The 18,616-nt window shown below is 39.8% G+C and overlaps 1 protein-coding gene across 1 annotated transcript; it reads left to right on the top strand.

Annotated features, from left to right (window-relative positions):
• Window positions 1–9,045: 9,045 nt before the first annotated feature.
• On the top strand, window positions 9,046–10,872 carry LOC115921349. The gene has a single exon (XM_030978749.1). The coding sequence runs from the start codon at window positions 9,046–9,048 to the stop codon at window positions 10,870–10,872; it is 1,827 nt and encodes a 608-aa protein (XP_030834609.1).
• The last annotated feature ends 7,744 nt before the right edge of the window (window positions 10,873–18,616 follow it).

Below are 18,616 nucleotides of genomic sequence, written 5' to 3'. Positions count from 1 at the left end.
CTTGTTATATGATATTCAACAAGTTTAAAAGTACTTGTTCGTCATTCATTATTCTTTAACCTGTTATATGATTGTGGAAAGGACTCTCCCGGGTTAGGTTTGTTAGTCAATTGAATTCTGTGTTGATGCTTCATACGAAGTACATTATGGCCTATTTAAACACAGACGCACTTTCAACGCCTAGGGCGCACCCGTTCGCTTTCGCATTTATATTCATTGTTGTTAAAGATGTAAGATTTGCATTCTATAATAGTTGTTCGACTATGGATATACCACAGTGTTCATACTGTCATGACGATCTATTGTTTGACTAAACTCAAATTATATAAACCTTTTATGATACCTTTTATGAAATCACATTATATGATACCTTTTTTTTTTCTTTTCTTCTTGTCTATGTCCATGTGCATAAGTCTGCACAATTTATAATTTTACAATTTTTTTTTATAAGACTACACTAGCAATGTAAGGCATGGATTCAGTATTAAATCACAAAGAAGTTTTGACAATATGTTTCATTAATGTCTTCAATATTTTTCGAACTATTATATGTATCATCGCAAGGTTAGTGAACTAGACGAGTTTAGATAAGCTACGCTTGTCAATTGATGATTTTAACAAGTTTGAAGGTACTTGTTTATTTTGTTCTTAAATTAAACATGGACATTGGAATATTTCGTCAACATATGGAAACGTTTGTTTGTATTTGTCTCATAAAAGAAGTTGAACACAAACTGACTCCCACACGGTGTTGAGTGCTCAGGGGTCACAGGCCACTGGCTTCACGCGGGCAGGTAGTTCCATGAATCGAATGGGTAAATTAACTATTACAAAATGAGGGGACACATTACATTGTACAATAAGGACATACATTGTTTTTATTGTGCAGAACATACTCTTTTATTGACTTACTTTTATTGCATGAAAATATAAAACCAAAATGCATTTTGTATTCTAACAATTGGAGTACAAAGAATAATAACAGGTGAATGAAATGCATAAACACCAAAAACACCTGGGGAGGAAGCATTCATAAATTTGAATACATATAGTTGATAAACGACTCCGATGAAACTATAAAACCGAAATGAAATTTGCGTTCTGGCAATTGGAGTACAAAGGATGATATCGGTGAATGAAATGCTTCAATTAACAGCAGCACAAACACCTGGGAAGCTAGGAAGTATATCCATAAATTTGAATAATTTAGTTGATAAACGACTCCGCATGTGGACGTTTGTTGGAGCAGAAAGCAGTGGATTCTTAACAACACGAACCCATTTAACAGAATGTCGGAACGTAAATTAAATTTGGCGCGGTTAGAAAATGCATCTTTCTACCCTGCGACTTTAATGGTACGATCCAGTAAATTAAAACAGTAGATGACTCTTATTTTAAAATTACTCATTAAAGAAAACCCAAAACTTCAGTGATATCAGAACAAATATGTTATATCTTACTAATAATTAAAAGAGATGAATAAACATTGTGAAAGTGTCGCATTTTACGATAAAAGACACCGATTTAGCGAAGATGACGTCATTAGTGCGCTTGCAACAGGGAATTCAAGGTCAAAAGGTCAATTCAGACGCTGATAAGTTATTGGTCGAGCCTTTTTGTTTCCTTTATTCCGACAAAATTATACAATCAATCAAAATAAGTTTAATACCAGAAGAAAGCTAACGATTAATATTTTCATTAACCGCTTGCCCCAAAGTCGCTTGACCACAGTGAAACGAGTGAGAGCTTGCGAGAGCGGCCAAAGTGTGATTGAAACTCGCTATTTGCTCTTCTCCAACGCAAAAAGAGACGACATTATGCTGGATAAATGTATTTTTTCCGACAAAAGTACGGAAAATGTGCATATGGTCTTTTTATATTATACTTTATGAAATGTTACCCGAGTGACTTCCGGGCGCCCCAGTGCTGGAAAGAAACGCACATTTTAGAAAACTTCACTTTTTCATGGAAAAATGCTTATTTGTTCTATGCACGCAAGTCAGATTGAGCGGATGATACAACGTTTCCATATGCAGGATAGGATTGATAGTTACAATAAAGTCTATGTTGATGCTTCATTTGAAGTGCATGAAGGCCTTTCAAAACATAGGAAACTGTCATTTCTAGAGTTGAAATTATTTGTATTCTTGATCTTATGATCAAGTTAATGATTTTTTTTGTGGTTAAATCGCTTTTGCAAGATTAACTAATAATTAACTAGTTTTCGTTGCGATAAAATTGAATGTGTTAACGTGCTTAAGTCTGCAAAAGTTAATGATTCGATTGTTTCATTAATTATACTTCATGTTAATGTTCTGTGATATTTAGATAGATTTAAAAATAGAATAGCTGTTACCATGTTAATGTAGAAAATGATGTCTTTGAGAGAGAGAGAGAGAGAGTAAGAGAAGATGGAACAATGATTACATATCTCGCTTATCAGTTTTCACCTTTCAGTCATTAGTTTAAAAAAAAAATTCCTCTCTTCCTCTACTGTTTTTGAAAAGAGAGAGGGGGAGTCTCATTTCCCAAAGAAAGGGGATGTTATGTAGTACTTGTATCATTCCCCCCTCCTTCAGTCATTCACCTTTCATTCACCTTTCTCCTACCTGCTCCATGACAAAACAGAACCCCATTATCCCATTACTTCTATTATAAACAACTGACTATTATGTTTGAGTCCGAAATAATGCAAACTAAGGCAGAAGTTTGAGTTTCAGTTGTATGTTTAATATGGCGGCCTAAATTTACAATCAGGGGACTACGCCCTCAGTCGGCATGAGATATATAGTTTGGACTGCATACGTTACACAACACATTTCCCCCCTTTTAACTGGCTTATGACCGTTTCAATATAAACGTCCAGAAATATTTCCAATTTTAACTTGAGTTCACTCTCTTGATGGTTAGACAAGATATCCAAAATATAGCCAAATTACATATATCCAGTTAAAGTTTCATTCTCCTTTTTGTATGTAGTTTACTTCATGGTTTAAACATAATCCTTTTGGTACCCAGGTTGTTGTCGCATTCTTTGCGAGCGACGAAGAAGTGACTGTGGCTGGTCATTTTCTTCCTGACGGTGGTCGACCTAGCCTATAATCTAGGCGGAGTGCCAAGCTTTTTTCTTTGCTGCTAGACTAACCCTAAGCAGAACGTCTGATACGGCGAGACTACGAACCGTGAGTCTCGAAGCGGCTCACCGCCTGTAATCACTGGTCTAGCTTTAGTCGTTGTTTTTTTTATTATCGACCATGAATCCGTGGCAGTTTTTCGTACGAAAAAACCTCATGAATACGAAATGAACTCAACCAATCAGAAACACGTATGGAGAAGAGTCTATGCATATGCATATTATAAATCACGTGACATTACGTCATTTTCTTCATCCAAGATGGCGGGTAGTTCATGCGACGACGATCTTCTGCGAGAAAGTTTATCATATGCGGCCAACAAACTAGGCATTCCTAATGGAAAATTCAGAGAAATGCAGGAATCCGCTATTCGTAGCGTTATTGAAGCCGGCAGGGATATTTTTGTTGCATTACCTACTGGTTTTGGAAAGAGTGCAATATACCAAGCAATCCCCTTGTGCTGTGATTTTCTACGCGACCACGGATTCTATGATCATGATGACTCGAGTCAAGAGGGAACCACTAATTTGTCATTGTAAATTTGATACGATAATTGTTTTACCATACAAAGATATATGTTTTATTGTTCACATAAAACTACAATTTTTTAATTTTTTGATATTTCACAGTAGTAAAATGATCATTTTAAAGATTTTTTTGGTTTCATCTCCCCTTCTTCCTTTTTATTACCCCTATTTAGTAATGGACGAGCGCAATCTTTTTTCGTTGCGGTTTTTTATATCTGATTGGTCGAACATAACATAGGTGTACCTTATTTGGTAGGGCTGTTGAATGATTCATAGATCCGCCATATGAATATTGATTAGCTAGACCAGTGATTATAGGCGGTGAGCCGCTTCGCGGCTCACGGTTCGTAGTCTCGCCGTATCAGACGTTCTGCTTAAGGTTAGTCTAGCAGCAAAGAAAAAAGCTCGGCACTCCGCCTAGATTATAGGCTATGGTCGACCTTGTCATCGAAGATGAACTGTTCATCGCTCCGATCACCCAAACTTCCAGGACGGTTTGTGATCAGTCGTCATGCGTTCCACCGTGTTTTGTCGTGCAAGAGGAACGAGCTTGGACCTAACCTACGGATGATCTGCTTTGGTGGTGAGAACGAAGAGGCTAGTTTGTGCGAGCGATTTGGGCGCTTGATTCGAACCCAGTCTCCGATCTTGAATGTTGCTGGTCTCGCGATTCGACGTTTGTCAATGTACTCTTTCACTCGCTTCTGTTTCTCTGCGATTTCTTTCGCTTTCTCTGTGACCTCCACAGATCGTGCAGTAGACGGTTGGAGGATGTTGAGCCGGGGCATTCGCAGATTTCTGCCAATCATGAGCTTTGCTGGCGTTTCACCGGTCAACGAATGAGATGTGGATCGATATGTAAGCAGGCATATCTGGATCGCTTGAGCAAAGCTTTTCCCTTCTGTCATGCTAGCTTTCACACTTTCTTTGATAACGTGATTGAATCGCTCAACGCCTCCGTTCGACTGTGGATTATAGCGAGATGTGCGATGGTGGCGTATGTTGTAGTGGGCTAAGAACTCTGTGAACTCTGCTGATACGAACTGAGGTCCGTTGTCTGTTGTCACATTTTCGAGGCAGACCCCACTTTGTGAAAAGCTTCTCGGGAATAGCAATGACCGATTTTGTAGTAACCGAACTTGAAGCAGCTATTTCTGGCCATTTGCTATGTAGGTCGTTTATGACTAGAAGGAAACGCTGACTACTCGGTGCTGCGACAACTTCTACGAAGATGTCTACTTGAATGGATTGCCGTTGTCCTGTAGGCCATGGCGTTGGCTGTAACGGTGCTGGGTGAGGAATCACTGACTTTTCGCTCAGTGTACAGCTCACACAACTCTTCACCATTTCCTCGATTCGCGTGTCGATACCAGGCCACCAGACTGTTTCTCAACACCGCTGCTTCATCTTGACAATGCCTGGATGACCATCATGTGCGACCTGGATGACGCGATGTACGTTGCAGAGATTCTGGAATGACCGCTCGAGTACCGCGTGCGATGCAAACGTCGTCAAATACTGCAAGCTCATGTCTGACGCGGTAGTACGGTTGCAGAATATCCCCTATGTCTTGAGGCCATCGTGTCTGCATATATTGACAGACCAGTTTCAGCGTAACATCTGTAGCTGATTCTGCGATGAGTTCTTCTCGCGAGATAAAGTGTGCTACTGCGTGCGACATGACTGTGAGAACGTAAACTTCGGTGTCGTTCGTAGCATCATTGGGGCGATTGCTAGTGGGCGTGAGACGACTCAACATGTCTGCGACTCTGTTGCGCTTACCCGAGATGTACTCCATATCAAAATTATACTGGTGTAGACGATCAGACCAGCGGTAGATGCGTAGTGGGCGATGTCCTGACCCAGTTGTGCTCAACAAGGTCGTCAGGGCCTGATGGTCCGTACGTAGAGTGAATCTGCGACAATACAAGTACATATGCCAGTGTTCACAGGCATACACACAAGCGAGAGCTTCCCGCTCCCCTGTTGAATACTTGCGTTCGGTGCTACTCAATGCGTGTGACGCAAACGCGACTGGACGCTCTTCTCCATCAATCAATTGCGACAGCACAGCTCCCACTGCGATACCAGATGCATCTGTAGTGACGAAGGTCTCCACATGAGGATCAAAATGTGCGAGTACCGGTGGCAAAATTATCATTGACTTGAGCGTGTCGAATGCCTGTTGCTGCCTGTCGGACCATTCCCATGGTGTGTCCTTACGCAACAATTTCTGCAAAGGTTCAGAGATGACTGCGTATTGCGGAACGAACTTGCGATAGAAATTCGTTGTGCCAAGGAACAAGGCGAGCTGTTTCGTGTTCTCAGGAGCATCTAGCTTGCGAATAGCTTCGACTTTGTCTCGCTTTGGCTCCACTCCAGCTGCTGCAACTTTGTGGCCCAGGAAATCCACTGCGGATGCTGCGAATGTGCACTTCTCCCTGTTGAGAGTCAGGTTGTGCTTCGCAATACGAGCGAGAATGTCGTTCAAACGTTGATCATGCTCTTCCATGTCGCGACCATGGATGACGACATCATCTAGGAGGTTGACAGTTCCCTTACACTCTGCGAGAATCGAGGACACTATCTTCTGAAATGCGCTGGGCGCCGAACTGAGACCATATGGCATGCGCTTGTACTGAAACATGCCATCATGTGTGATGAATGCAGTAAGGTACCGGCTGCGTTCTGCAAGTGGAATCTGTAGGTAGCTACGACGCATGTCTAGCTTCGTGAAGACTGTCGAGCCATGAAATGACACTGACAGCTCTTGGATGGTTGGCAACGGATACTTATCCGGTATGATGGCTTTATTGACCGCTTTGAGGTCAATACAGAGGCGCAGTTCTCCATTCTTCCGGCGTGCTATCACCAGATTAGAAACCCACTGTGAGGAGTCTATGCGTTCGATGATGTCATCCTTTTCCAGACGACGTAGTTCTGCTGACACTTCCTCACGAACTGCGAATGGTAGACGGCGTAAGCCCATGATACTGGACGCCCTGATTGGTCTACCTGTGGTGCATGGCAGTATCGTGTAACAACTCCAAAGTCTGTAAACAGGGATGGATACTGTGCCATATGAGAGTGGTTGATGATGTTGACTTGCTCACCTGAGGGGTCACAAAGGCAAAAACCCAGCAGGTCAAATAGGTCAACACCTAGGAGGCTCTTACCCTTCGCGACGTAGATCAGACAACTGTCCACAGTCTTGTCCTTGAAGCGAATGGGCAACTTGACGCAACCTAGCACTGGAAATGACTTATCAGGGTAAGAAGTCAAAGTGACGGGTGCTGGCGTTAGCGGAAATGTAGAGAAATATCGCTTGTAGATCAAATCGTTGATCGTGACACTTGACCCTACATCGATCAAGAGATTGAGTGATACACCATACACTTCAAATTCACAATACTTGAAGTCACCTCTACCCCCAATGCTTTTTACGAAAGCTGAGTGTTCCTCCTCACAAGAACTGGTGTCCTCTTCAACATATTGAACACTTTGACCCTTTGAGCATCACATCTTAGCGAAGTGATTCATTCTCGCACATGCTCTGCACTTTTTGCCATTTGCCGGGCAAGCACTTCTCTCAAATGCGTGTGTCCCTCCGCAGTTTCTGCATTCCGAGCGATGCTGCGTGGCTTGAGGCTTTGGACGGTACCTCTCTTGGACACACCTTGTACTCGACCTTCTGAGCAGCTGGTTGCTGCAGCTGCAGTAGAACCACTATAACCAGGTAGGTGAGACTCCCTGCTATAACTCAGTGTTTTGGAATCGAGAAGAGCAGCTTCAACATTCTGTGCAACAGTTACTGCTTTCTCCAATGTCAAATCATCATTCTCCATCAACAATCGCTCTCTAGTACGGGTGTACTAGTTTTCTCGATGAGTTGGTCCCTAATTAGTTCATCTTTTAGGCCCCCAAACTTACATGTAGATGCCAACTGCTGCAGTGCAGCCTCATATTGTTTGACTGGCTCCCCATTACCTTGAGCTCGTTTCCTGAAATTATACCGTTCGATCATAACACTTGTCTTAGGCCCAAAATACTTCTCAAGCACTTCGACAGCTTCACTGTATGTGCTTAGTGACCGGTGTAGCAGAGTCCAAACCAGTCGCTAACAAATATGTATCAAACGTTGAAATCCATCTTTCCCAAGGCATAACAGGTTCTCCCGGGCTGGCCAAAAAAGGCGCTGGGGCCGGTAGATTCAATGCTGTAGCCATCCTCGTCGCCACGTATTATGTTTGAGTCCGAAATAATGCAAACAAAGACAGAAGAATTGAGTTTCAGTTGTATGTTTAATATGGCGGCTTCAATTTACAATCAGAGGACTACGCCCTCAGTCGGCATGAGATATACAGTTTGGATTGCATACACAACACTGACCATTAATGACCACCCAAGATTCAAGGATCGAACCACATTCCAATAACTATGACTCATATCATGGACCTAATCCTCTCAATATTTCAATAATTAATACACTGATCCCCAACACGACAACAGATCACCTATTGTTTTCGTCAGAATTTGCATTCTTTATTTATTTCTTCACTTTTTTGTGAACAGGATAACTCAAGATCAGTTTGGTCAATTTCGTTCAATTTTGGCACAGTCAAGGTCATCAGGTCTTCGTGATGTCATCCAGGCACCATTTTGTAAAATCACATTATCCATCATATCTTCATGATGCGTACTCAAAATTAATTCATATTCATATCACATAAACTTCAGGTCAAGGGTCAACAGTTTGTGTCATCAAAGATCAAACAAAGGTCATGACACGTGTAAACGCGCGCTTCAAAATTTAAAATTGCTCAAAATCACTTATCTATTAAACGAGATTACGAATCAGGTCATTTTAAGCATTTCAAAATTTTCCGTCCGTACGTGTCCCCGCGCGCGTTGTGTGCGCTTACAGCGCACAGAAAAGCTCAAATTCAATTTTTTTACATGATTTAGATTCCTTACCTTAATTGACAATTTACATGAATTTCAGCCACTCTTTACCTTTCATAAGGCCATGAGCGGGCGTCAAAGTACGAAATCCGCGCGTGCTGCTATGGGCAATATAATGCAAATATGATAAAAAAACTTCCCATTTTAAAAATCGAAATAGCTGTTCAGATAGTCCATCAACCCAGTGGCGGATCCAGGGGGGGGGGGGGGGGCAGGGGCCCGACCCCCCCCCCCCCCTTGAGAAAAAAACCTTGTAAAATCACGTGATCTTTACCTTTTTGGGGGGTTGGGCCCCCCCCCCCCCCCTGGCGCTCAAAGGGAGGGGTGCAAATTTTAACATTTTGGAGGACCAAAAAAAAAATGTGCTTACAACCCTATGTTTTTTCTTTTCTTTTATCTCGTATTCCTGTAGAATTCGAATCATGGCTGATGCATTCAAGAATGTTATTGCTCAGAGTCTGGAGTGTCCTGTATGTCTGAATACCTTTACCGATCCCAAGATCCTGTCTTGTTCGCACACCTACTGCAAGTCCTGTCTGGACAACCTCTTGGAATGCCATGGTAACGACCAGATGCTCCGATGCCCTGTCTGCAAAGCTGAAACACAGGTCCCAAACCAAGAAGTCAGCAAATTACCGGCAAGTCTAGCTTTGAAGTCTCTCATAGAGGATGTGAAGAATCAATATCAGTTTTGCACGAATTGTATATCCGAGGACAAACCCCAAGCTGTTGTCTACTGTCAAGACTGTGGCATGTATCTCTGTATCACTTGCCACAACAAACACTCTCAGTGGCAAAACTTCATCAGTCATGAAGTCTTAGCCATGAGTGAGATCCTATCAGGGAAGGTGTCAGTACGTAGGTACCGTAAATGCAGGAAACACCCCAAAGAGGATGAGGAGTGCTTCTGTTCCGACTGCAGGAGATTTGCCTGCTTCAGGTGTGTTGTCATGGAGCATACAAAGGAAGGACATCGGGTTATCGAGGCAGCTGTTTATGAAAGCAGTCTTATGAAGAGTATCGAGGACCTCAAATCCAAAGCGGACGAGAAACTCTCTTGCTTTCAGAAGTACGTTGACTTTATTGATGAACAGAAGGGACATGTGAGCAATGTTCAGAAGCAGTGTACAGATGATATCAACAAAGCATTTGAAGAATCAGTCCGGCAGTTGACAAAGAAGAAAGAAACCCTCATTGGTGAAGTCAAAGGTAAGACCGAAGGAGTAGAGAAAGAACTGAACGAAATGAAGAAATCGGCTCAGGAGCACATTATTCACTTGACCACCATAGCTGACGTGGTAACCAATAGGACAAAGGTACCATCAGATATGGATGCTTTGGCTGCACACGACACTCTATGTCAAGACTTACAAGAGGCCCTGAAACAAGAAGATCCTGACTACATCCAGCCGATGCAATCGAGGAAGAAAGTAAAAAATGTCAGTTTTAAGAGGGATGTTGGAATGGGTGGGATAGCTCTCGGTAGGATCGTAAATGCAGTTGCAAAGAACATCGCTTTGCCTACTAAGGAAAGCATGAGTGCCATGGCTGGTACACCTGGTGGTAGTATGGCAGTAGGATGTTGTACAGGTGGCGTGGAGATCTTCTCTGCTGATGGCCAGCTCCAGCAGATATTTCTCCAACATGTGAAGATTTGTGGAGTAGGGTTCCTCTCTGATGATCGGTGTGTTATACTTGATGACTCAAACAACATCACACTGTATACACCAGAGTACACAAAGTTGGATGCAATGTTTGAGACTCTGAGTCACGATGAAAGTGGATTTGCTGACCTCACTGTAGACAGTGACGATCAGATCTATGTTAGCTACTGGGAAAGTAAAAAGATCCAGGTATTCTCACCAGCAGGTGGGGAAGCAGTCAGGGAGATACCGTGTGATAAATATGAACCTCAGCAGATTACTAGTTATAACGATCACCTGATCACCAAATCTGATGATACAGTACGATTGATTGACCAACAAGGTGTTGTAAAGTATAAATTAGCGAAATTAGGGGATGATCTATTTCCTGCAGTGTCTCAAGGGAATACAATCCTGATAGCCACTTTGAGATACGATGTAGGTTTGGTCAGCATTGATGAGTACACCAACGAGCTGAAGCATGTCCAGAACCTCGTCAATGATTACAAGATTGAGAATCATGAGACAAGGTGGCATTACCTCCAGCCGTACCGATCAGGAGAGATCGCTTTCTGCACTCCTGATAGACTCTATATATTCCCCTGAAACAAATGGATGACTCCCCCTTACTTGCACTGTATGACAGGCCCCACGGAACGTTTTTTCAAAGTGAGGGGGGAGCTAAAGTATCTACGATCAGGTAGAGCGTAGGTAGCGAGGGCGAAACGAGCGGAGAGTAATTGGCGTGAGGTCCAAGGGCAAAGCTCCGGGATTTTAGGCATTTAATTACCGTCAGATGAGCATATTTGGATACCTTATTTGTGACACTGGCAGATCACTATATTTTTTGTTTAATGACGTAATGCATGGTCTGAAGCAATATTTCATTCAAATGAGACACTTGCTAAAGATTAAACAAAAATAACGTTGACCCTTTATTTTTACGAGTACATTTTATAGGGGAAAAATAAATTTATGTTTAAAATATATTACGAGTGAGTGCTGTTTCACTTCTTCCTCCCACATATTTCTAAAGTTTGTGGCAGATTTGTTTTGTAGAGCAATATAACTATCGTCGCTCTTTTCACGAACTTTTAGATACACTGGCCCGAAAATGTTGAATTATCTCCCCAGACATATACAACATTCCACTTTCTTTAACTCGTTTCAATAAAAAAAAAAAAAAATCATCTGTTTTTAAATCAATGACAATATATGCATGTTAATACGTCTATTATGTGTTGTACACCGTTCTGTTATTGTTATATCTGTTATAGGCAATTATTGTTGGAGCTTGTATGTATGTTTGAATAACAGGGACTGTCTCGACAGAACCTTACGGTTTTATTTGCAGTTTCTCCAATTCATTTCTATTGATTAACTTTGTATAATTCCGGTATGTATGTAGACATTTTGTGTGTGTTCTCTATTTTCTATGTTGTATATAATCTGTATTTTATACTTTCATAAAATGCGTCTTTTATGGATTTTAATTGAAATAAAACCTGAAACTGGAATCTTGAAGCTTGAACCGACCGGAGAGGCCAAAAATAAAGATTTTTTAAATTTGAGTTAAATATATATTTTGACTATACTTACGTATATCTACAACCCCATAAGACATAAAAGTCTTATTATAATTGATTTAGCTATTAGAGGTGTGCTGTCTAATCATCTTCTCCAATCATCTTTAAAAATGATTTTCACAAAGCGACCGCTCAGTAGCGTAACCACACCTGTCAGTTCGTTTATGCGCTATATGACAGGACGGGGATAATACAATGATTAAAACGGTCCTTTTTACTATAGAAAGTCTCGTTCACAAATGAATTAGTACAATTGATAAACCTATTACATATGAATTTGCAAACGCAGATTCGACAATCAATGTCAATGAAAGAAAATGTATTAACTTTAAGATACAGAGTATGTAAATAGGTTTCAAATTAGTTGATTTCATGCATTTCAATTTATTATTTTGTTCTAAATTAACACTGTAAGAATTAATTGTTATGTATGCATACATTTATATGATAAGATCGAATTTAAGAAAGTTGGTTGAGTTCATCTTAAACTTAGAATAAATTTTATACATTTAGTTTTCAAACAAATAATATTGTATATGTACATTTTCATGATGAAAATATGATAAGATTCATTTGAGATATAACTCAAACAATGTGCAATTAATTCCATGGGTATATTGATCGCTCGTTGAATCTGATATTACGAATAGCAGTTTACAACTTATTTCCATAGTTCGCAAACGAATAAGTACACTTAATTAAGGCCTAATGACAGTCGACAATCAATAGAAGAAAGTGTATTAACCCTAAGATATAGAGTATATAAATAGATTTCTAACTAGTTGCTTTAATGCATTTTAATTTATTTACTTCGAAATCGAATACTGAGAGAATTAATTGCCATTTATTCTAAACTTTGTATGATGGATTTAAGTAAAGAAAATTACATGCCTTGATTGAATGCATCTTTCACTTAAAATAACAATTATACATGTAGTTTTCAAATACTGTTGTATAATGATAACAGTATGAGCAGATTTATTATGCATGTAGTTGTTAAAAATGCTGTTGTCTATGTACATTGTCAGGAAAATATGATTATATTTATTTTGTGAAATAACTCAAAGATTTTGGTAATTGAATTGAAGAACAAAGTAAGGTTCATAATTCTTTTTAACCTATAATAATTTGTAATCAATGAATTGATTGTTTAGTGCCGATTGATTCTCAACTCAAGTGTATACAATGTATTGTGATAATTATCGAAATTATCCTAGAAATTTCAGGAAAAAAAATGTTCAATTGAAGAGCTTTATTCAAAAAGGAGCTAAATCCATCTTTAATAAAAAAAAAAAATTGTCTTAAAATAATCATTTTCTACATGGGAACAAAATGCACTATATCACAATTTAAAATTTAACCATTAATTTACCCAAAAATGAATCACTGAAAAATGCACCTCAAAATTATCATTTTGTGCTTCAGAAAAGAAAGAAACATCTAAATAACAAGAAATTCGAGACTGATTTCTCCTATATACTGCAGTGTTATACTAAATGTTTTAGTTTTTTTAATAAACAGTGGTATTTATTCATAGTTATCTTGATAACGTCATCTATTTCAAAACCGTTTTAATCATGGCTGTTTAATCATCCTTCTAATCATCATCAAACACAGATATCAAAATTGAACAATTTATTCAGTCAAGTCTGCACAAATTTACAAAATCTCTTTACGCTATTCATATTCTAATTTTATTTATTTGTTAATTGCATATTGAGCTTCGGTAATTTTGGCTTGTATTGTATACCCTGTAACTCAAATCGACTGTCTTAACCTTATATTCATGATGGATTTCTTTACTTGATTGTCGAAAAAAAAGATCGATAGCATTCAATACTTCAGGTGCATTATAAATATCAGTCAATCCATAATGACAAGTAACTTGACTTTTACCATATAGCGCCCTGTAGATTGGTATAACGCTTATATTACTCAGTGCCCTGCTGTTTGGTATAACGCTTATACCATTTAGTGCTCAGTTAATATATGTAGCATTTATAATAATCTACTGATGTTGCTATAGTAATAAGAGTCGCATGTCTTATAATTATCTTCTTTTTTTTTGCATTTCTAAAATTATCATGTCCTTTGTACTATGGATATTTTTTAATACTGAATGTCTTGCTTTACAAATAAAAATAAAATTACCAAAAAATAAAATGATTGAAGGCCTGTTTTATTATTCGTTGCCATTGTAATGCATTAACAATTCATGTTTAATTTATACATTTGATGATTTTGCAATTCATGAACTATTTTAAGATTAGGCAAAACCCTCACTAAAAGGGTAATTAAAAATGTGTAATTAATTCTGGCTACACTGGTATCTTCCAGAAAATTGAAGAGAATTAAGAGAGAAACCCATAATCTGAAAACTTAACAATTTTGGTGTAACTATGGATGTCTACTGTCCAGATACTGTTATCTTTCACATAGCCTTGAAGAAAAGTAAAAGAGAAACCCAGAATCTGGAAACTAAACAATTTTTGTGTAAATCTGGATTTCTGCTTTCCAGATTGAAATAATTTGTTGTTACCTTCACTGTCGCTCATATAGTTGGAATATTTTTGTTTTAACCCAATTCATGGAATTATTTTTTAAATGATTTATTCCTAATAGATCTAGATAATAGTATACATTCTCAGATTGTATAGAATAATAATTTGCCAGTGTTTGTTTTGCGTGACTGCTAAAGCATGTATATGGTATTATGCTTATCATCTAGGGGACCTACGACCTACGACCTACGTCACCTCAATCTCATCCTTTCTAGTCTACGCCGAAGGCAAAATGATTATGAAGAAAAACTGTGATAACGCCGTTACGAACGTGTAGCTCGCGCACATTTTTTCCTCAATAATCATTTTGTAGAGGTGTCATGGTCGAGTGGATATGTCACCGGACTGTGGATCACAAGGTCCGCGGTTCAAGTCCCGCCGCGGCACTAATATCCTTTGGCAAGACTTTGATCTACATTTGCCACTCTCCACCCAGGTGTTAAATGGGTACCCGGTAGGATGCGAAAGCTAACGTGGTTTGATTAGCAATGGCGCTTGTAAAATGGCGACTGGCTGGAATGCTCCCCAGGGAGTGGAGAATGTGCATACCTTGTGTGCGGGTAAGCCTGAATCCGATGACCGGGGTAATAATATGTTCCGCGACTAGAAACGTAGTATTCGAGCTATTTTTATGATTTTGCCTTCGGCGTAGACTAGAAGGGATGAGATTTAGATGACGTCATGCGCAGCGAGAGTTAAAATACGGCTTGCAAGATTTTCAACATGGATGTCGATTTTTACCCATAATTTCCTAAAAAGGGACCATTAAATGGATTATTTCAGTCAAGTTGGTAAGTGGAACCGATGTATTATAGCCTAGGCCTAATTTACAATATGAAATAAATTGGAAATGCTCGAGGTAAAATGAAATTTGGGGGAATTTTGGGGGCATAAAAATATGGCAATAAATGGCCTTGGTGTTTGAAAGTAAATGTATTATAGTCGGCTGAATGTTAGACTTCTTGGAAGTAATTTCAGTTTATGAATACATTTCTGCGCGCATCCAATTAATAAAGATCAAGTGCTCGATCTTGTAATTATAGACAAGTAAGAAAAAGCCTTAGAACCAGTGGGATTTGAACCTGCCATTTACTATATTTGTGACATATTTGATAGATGGATTAATCTGATGTTAGTGGATTGATCCCAAAGAAACACAGCTATGATTCATACTAGTTATCACAAGAAGCGTTCAATCATGTCAGAGGGGGTCACATGATAAAAGCTTTCTCTCATCTACACATACACATGCTCCAAGGTAAATCAAATAATTCGAAACCTTGTTCTAACACTTTCCAAATGACGCTCATGAAATTTTATTTTGCTGCGGTCATCACTCTTTCTTTATTCATGTGTTTGTTTCGTGTTTTTCTTATAAGCCTCTCTTTGTCTTTGTTTATTTATTTTTCTTTCTTTCTCCCTCTCTTTGTTTGTTTCTTTTTCTTCTTTCTCTCTTCAGTCCTTCCTTTGTTCCTCCGTTCTCCCCTCCTGTTCTCTCTTGCTTACTTTCTCTTCGTGGTTATTGTTGTTGAGGGGTTTAATTGGTCATATCTTGTTCATCGCATCTTACATGTCATATTGTTGTCTGTTTTTCTAAAGGCCAAGGAGGCGGTAATGGAATCTAGACTAACCCGCTGAATCTCACCGCCAACGAACCCGACCATCGACTGTTTAGGGATTTACAAATAAGACCCGAGATAAGACTAAAAGCTGATTTGACCAATTACTGCGCAGTATTAAATGTGACCTCACATCATGTCAAAGTATATGCATGCATCACTATCGCGACGCTACAAGAGAGAGCATCAGAGAGAAAGAGAGAAAGAGAGCATGAGAGAGAAAAACAATTTTAAAAGAACACGGGAGAAGGAGAGAGAGAGAGTGGAAGGGAGGGGTTGTGTATATATATATATATAGAGAGAGAGAGACGGAGAAAGAGATAGAGAAAAAAGAGAGAGAGAGTGACAGAGAGCCATGCAGAGAGAGAGAAGAAAAAAAAGGGGTGAATGGAGAGAGCATGAGGGAGAGAGAAAGTACGTGCAGAGGTAGAAAGGGAGATGAGGCGGGAGAGAAAGGGGCGAGGGAGGGAGTAGGGTGGAGAGAGAGAGAAAGAAAGAAAGGGGCTAGGGAAGGAGTAGGGTGGAGAGAGAGAGAGAGAGAAGGGTGGAGAGATAAAGAGAGAGCAACGAGATGAGAGAAACGGACACACAAATTTAAAGTAGATATTCATTGATTTTAAAAACTAACTTTATTTTCATTATTGCAAAGTTGAAACTTTGATTCGACAAGATTATCAAAATTGAATGCTTGGAAACATTCGAAGTAATGATTATTATAAACTAAAAAACGCTTAATACAGCCCCGGCATACCACCTGAAGAGCTCTCCGAACGCTGCTGAGATGTTTGAGATCACAGTATATGGACATGATTTGCACAAGCAGACGATGTCCCATGACATCTCACGCATTTTCAGTGACTGTGTTTTCATCTTCTCTTGAGTTCTTTCTCTTATTTCACTACCATCAGGCTAAATGTATAATCTATTGCCTCACTCTAAAAGCCCGGTCACACAGAGGGGACGCATGGGGAACGCACGGCCAGCTCATTGGAAATTTGCAATTTTGGCCAGTGCGTTGTCGTGCGCCCAACTTTTGAGATGCTATGTAGCTGACACCAAATGCATATTGATAGCGCGCTGAGCGCATACAGGGCGTATACAGTGCGCATACAGACCGTACACAGAGCGCACATGATAACAACTTCCACGAATGCACAGCGTGTTGCTAGCGCGCTGGACGAATGGTCCACGCATGCACCGCGTTCTACGACGCACGGCCCGCGCATTGGAAATCGGAAAAGGCCGTGTGCCTAACTTTTGTCATGATTTTGGAAAAGCTAGCGAGCTGAGCGTGTAGCTAGCGCGTTGTGCGTATACAGGGCGTGTGCTCCACGTATGTCTGGCGCTGGTCTAGCGCGCTCCACGCATGTCTGGCGTGCCTTTGGCGTGTACATTCATGCGTCGAGCTCCGCGCACACTTTTGAGCATGCTAACAAAAAAAACCAGACGCACACAGCGAATGACGACGAATGCATAGCGCTGGTCCAGCGTTGGTCCAGCGCGCTCGACGAACGTGTAACGAATGATGACGCACGCCTAGCGAACGACAACGCACTGGCCCAAATTGAAAATTTCCAATGCGCTGGCCGTGCGTCCCCCATGCGTCCCCTCTGTGTGACCGGGCCTTAAAACCCGCGCATGGTCTTATTTTGATGACAAATGCAGCGATACAAAAATAAAGGAATCTGTCGCTTGTAAACAAAATAAGACGCCATATGCTGCTCATATTCGGCGTTTCAAGAGGGAACAAATGCCGTCCTTAATATCATCCGGGGTTTTTTCAATTTAAAATTCTGGTTTCTTTGATTGTTAATTAACCCCTATCCTGTGTATTTACAAGCAAAAGATTTTAGTTATCAGAATCGGGTCATATCCCCTTTTGAATGGTTTGACATGCCATTACATTTATATACACTAAACTCATTATAATTTGACAAATAATAGCTTTGCGATTATGCTCATTCTTTATGGGATGTCGTCTGCTTGGGCAGTATTGGTCCATATAGTGACGTCATTAAAACATCGTTATTTTTCCGGCGAATCTCTCGTACATCCCATCTGCTATAAAGGTTGTTGTATTTGTATTTGTATAAATCATCCGATATGTAGTTGACCTAAAACTTGTACGATGGCCATCTGTTAGCTTACCAGTTTCTAGTGATACATTAGTTGACATATTTGTGATTTTCTTTGAATTTCACCTTTAAACTCCATGGTGAAGAAGCAAGAAAAAACAAATATAGAGGAGCAGCAAAGGGTGATGCTAAGAAAAACAAACGAGAATTTTAAAAGATGAGTGAATAGAGAAGATCAATAAAAGAGGAATTCATTAGAAAGTAATACTAATAGCCAGAGACAGAGCATGGGAAACTGTAATATGGTTTGACATGCCATTACATTGATGCACTGATACACTGATTTGTAGACTGCAGCGAATACAAAATTCTGCTGCCAGGCTCATTACTAGAACACTTCACGAGAATCAGTTTCCCTAATACTTCGTAATTTACATTGGCTTCCAGTTAAAGGTAGATTAATATTTAAACTTCTTGTACCATTCTATATACAATACAATGTATTATAC

Source organism: Strongylocentrotus purpuratus, unplaced genomic scaffold (assembly GCF_000002235.5).
Source record: "Strongylocentrotus purpuratus isolate Spur 01 unplaced genomic scaffold, Spur_5.0 spur5_scaffold_1, whole genome shotgun sequence".
NCBI classification, from domain to species: Eukaryota; Metazoa; Echinodermata; class Echinoidea; order Camarodonta; family Strongylocentrotidae; genus Strongylocentrotus; species Strongylocentrotus purpuratus.
Note: the sequence above shows the minus strand (reverse complement) of the source record. Positions and strands in the feature narration are given on the sequence as shown.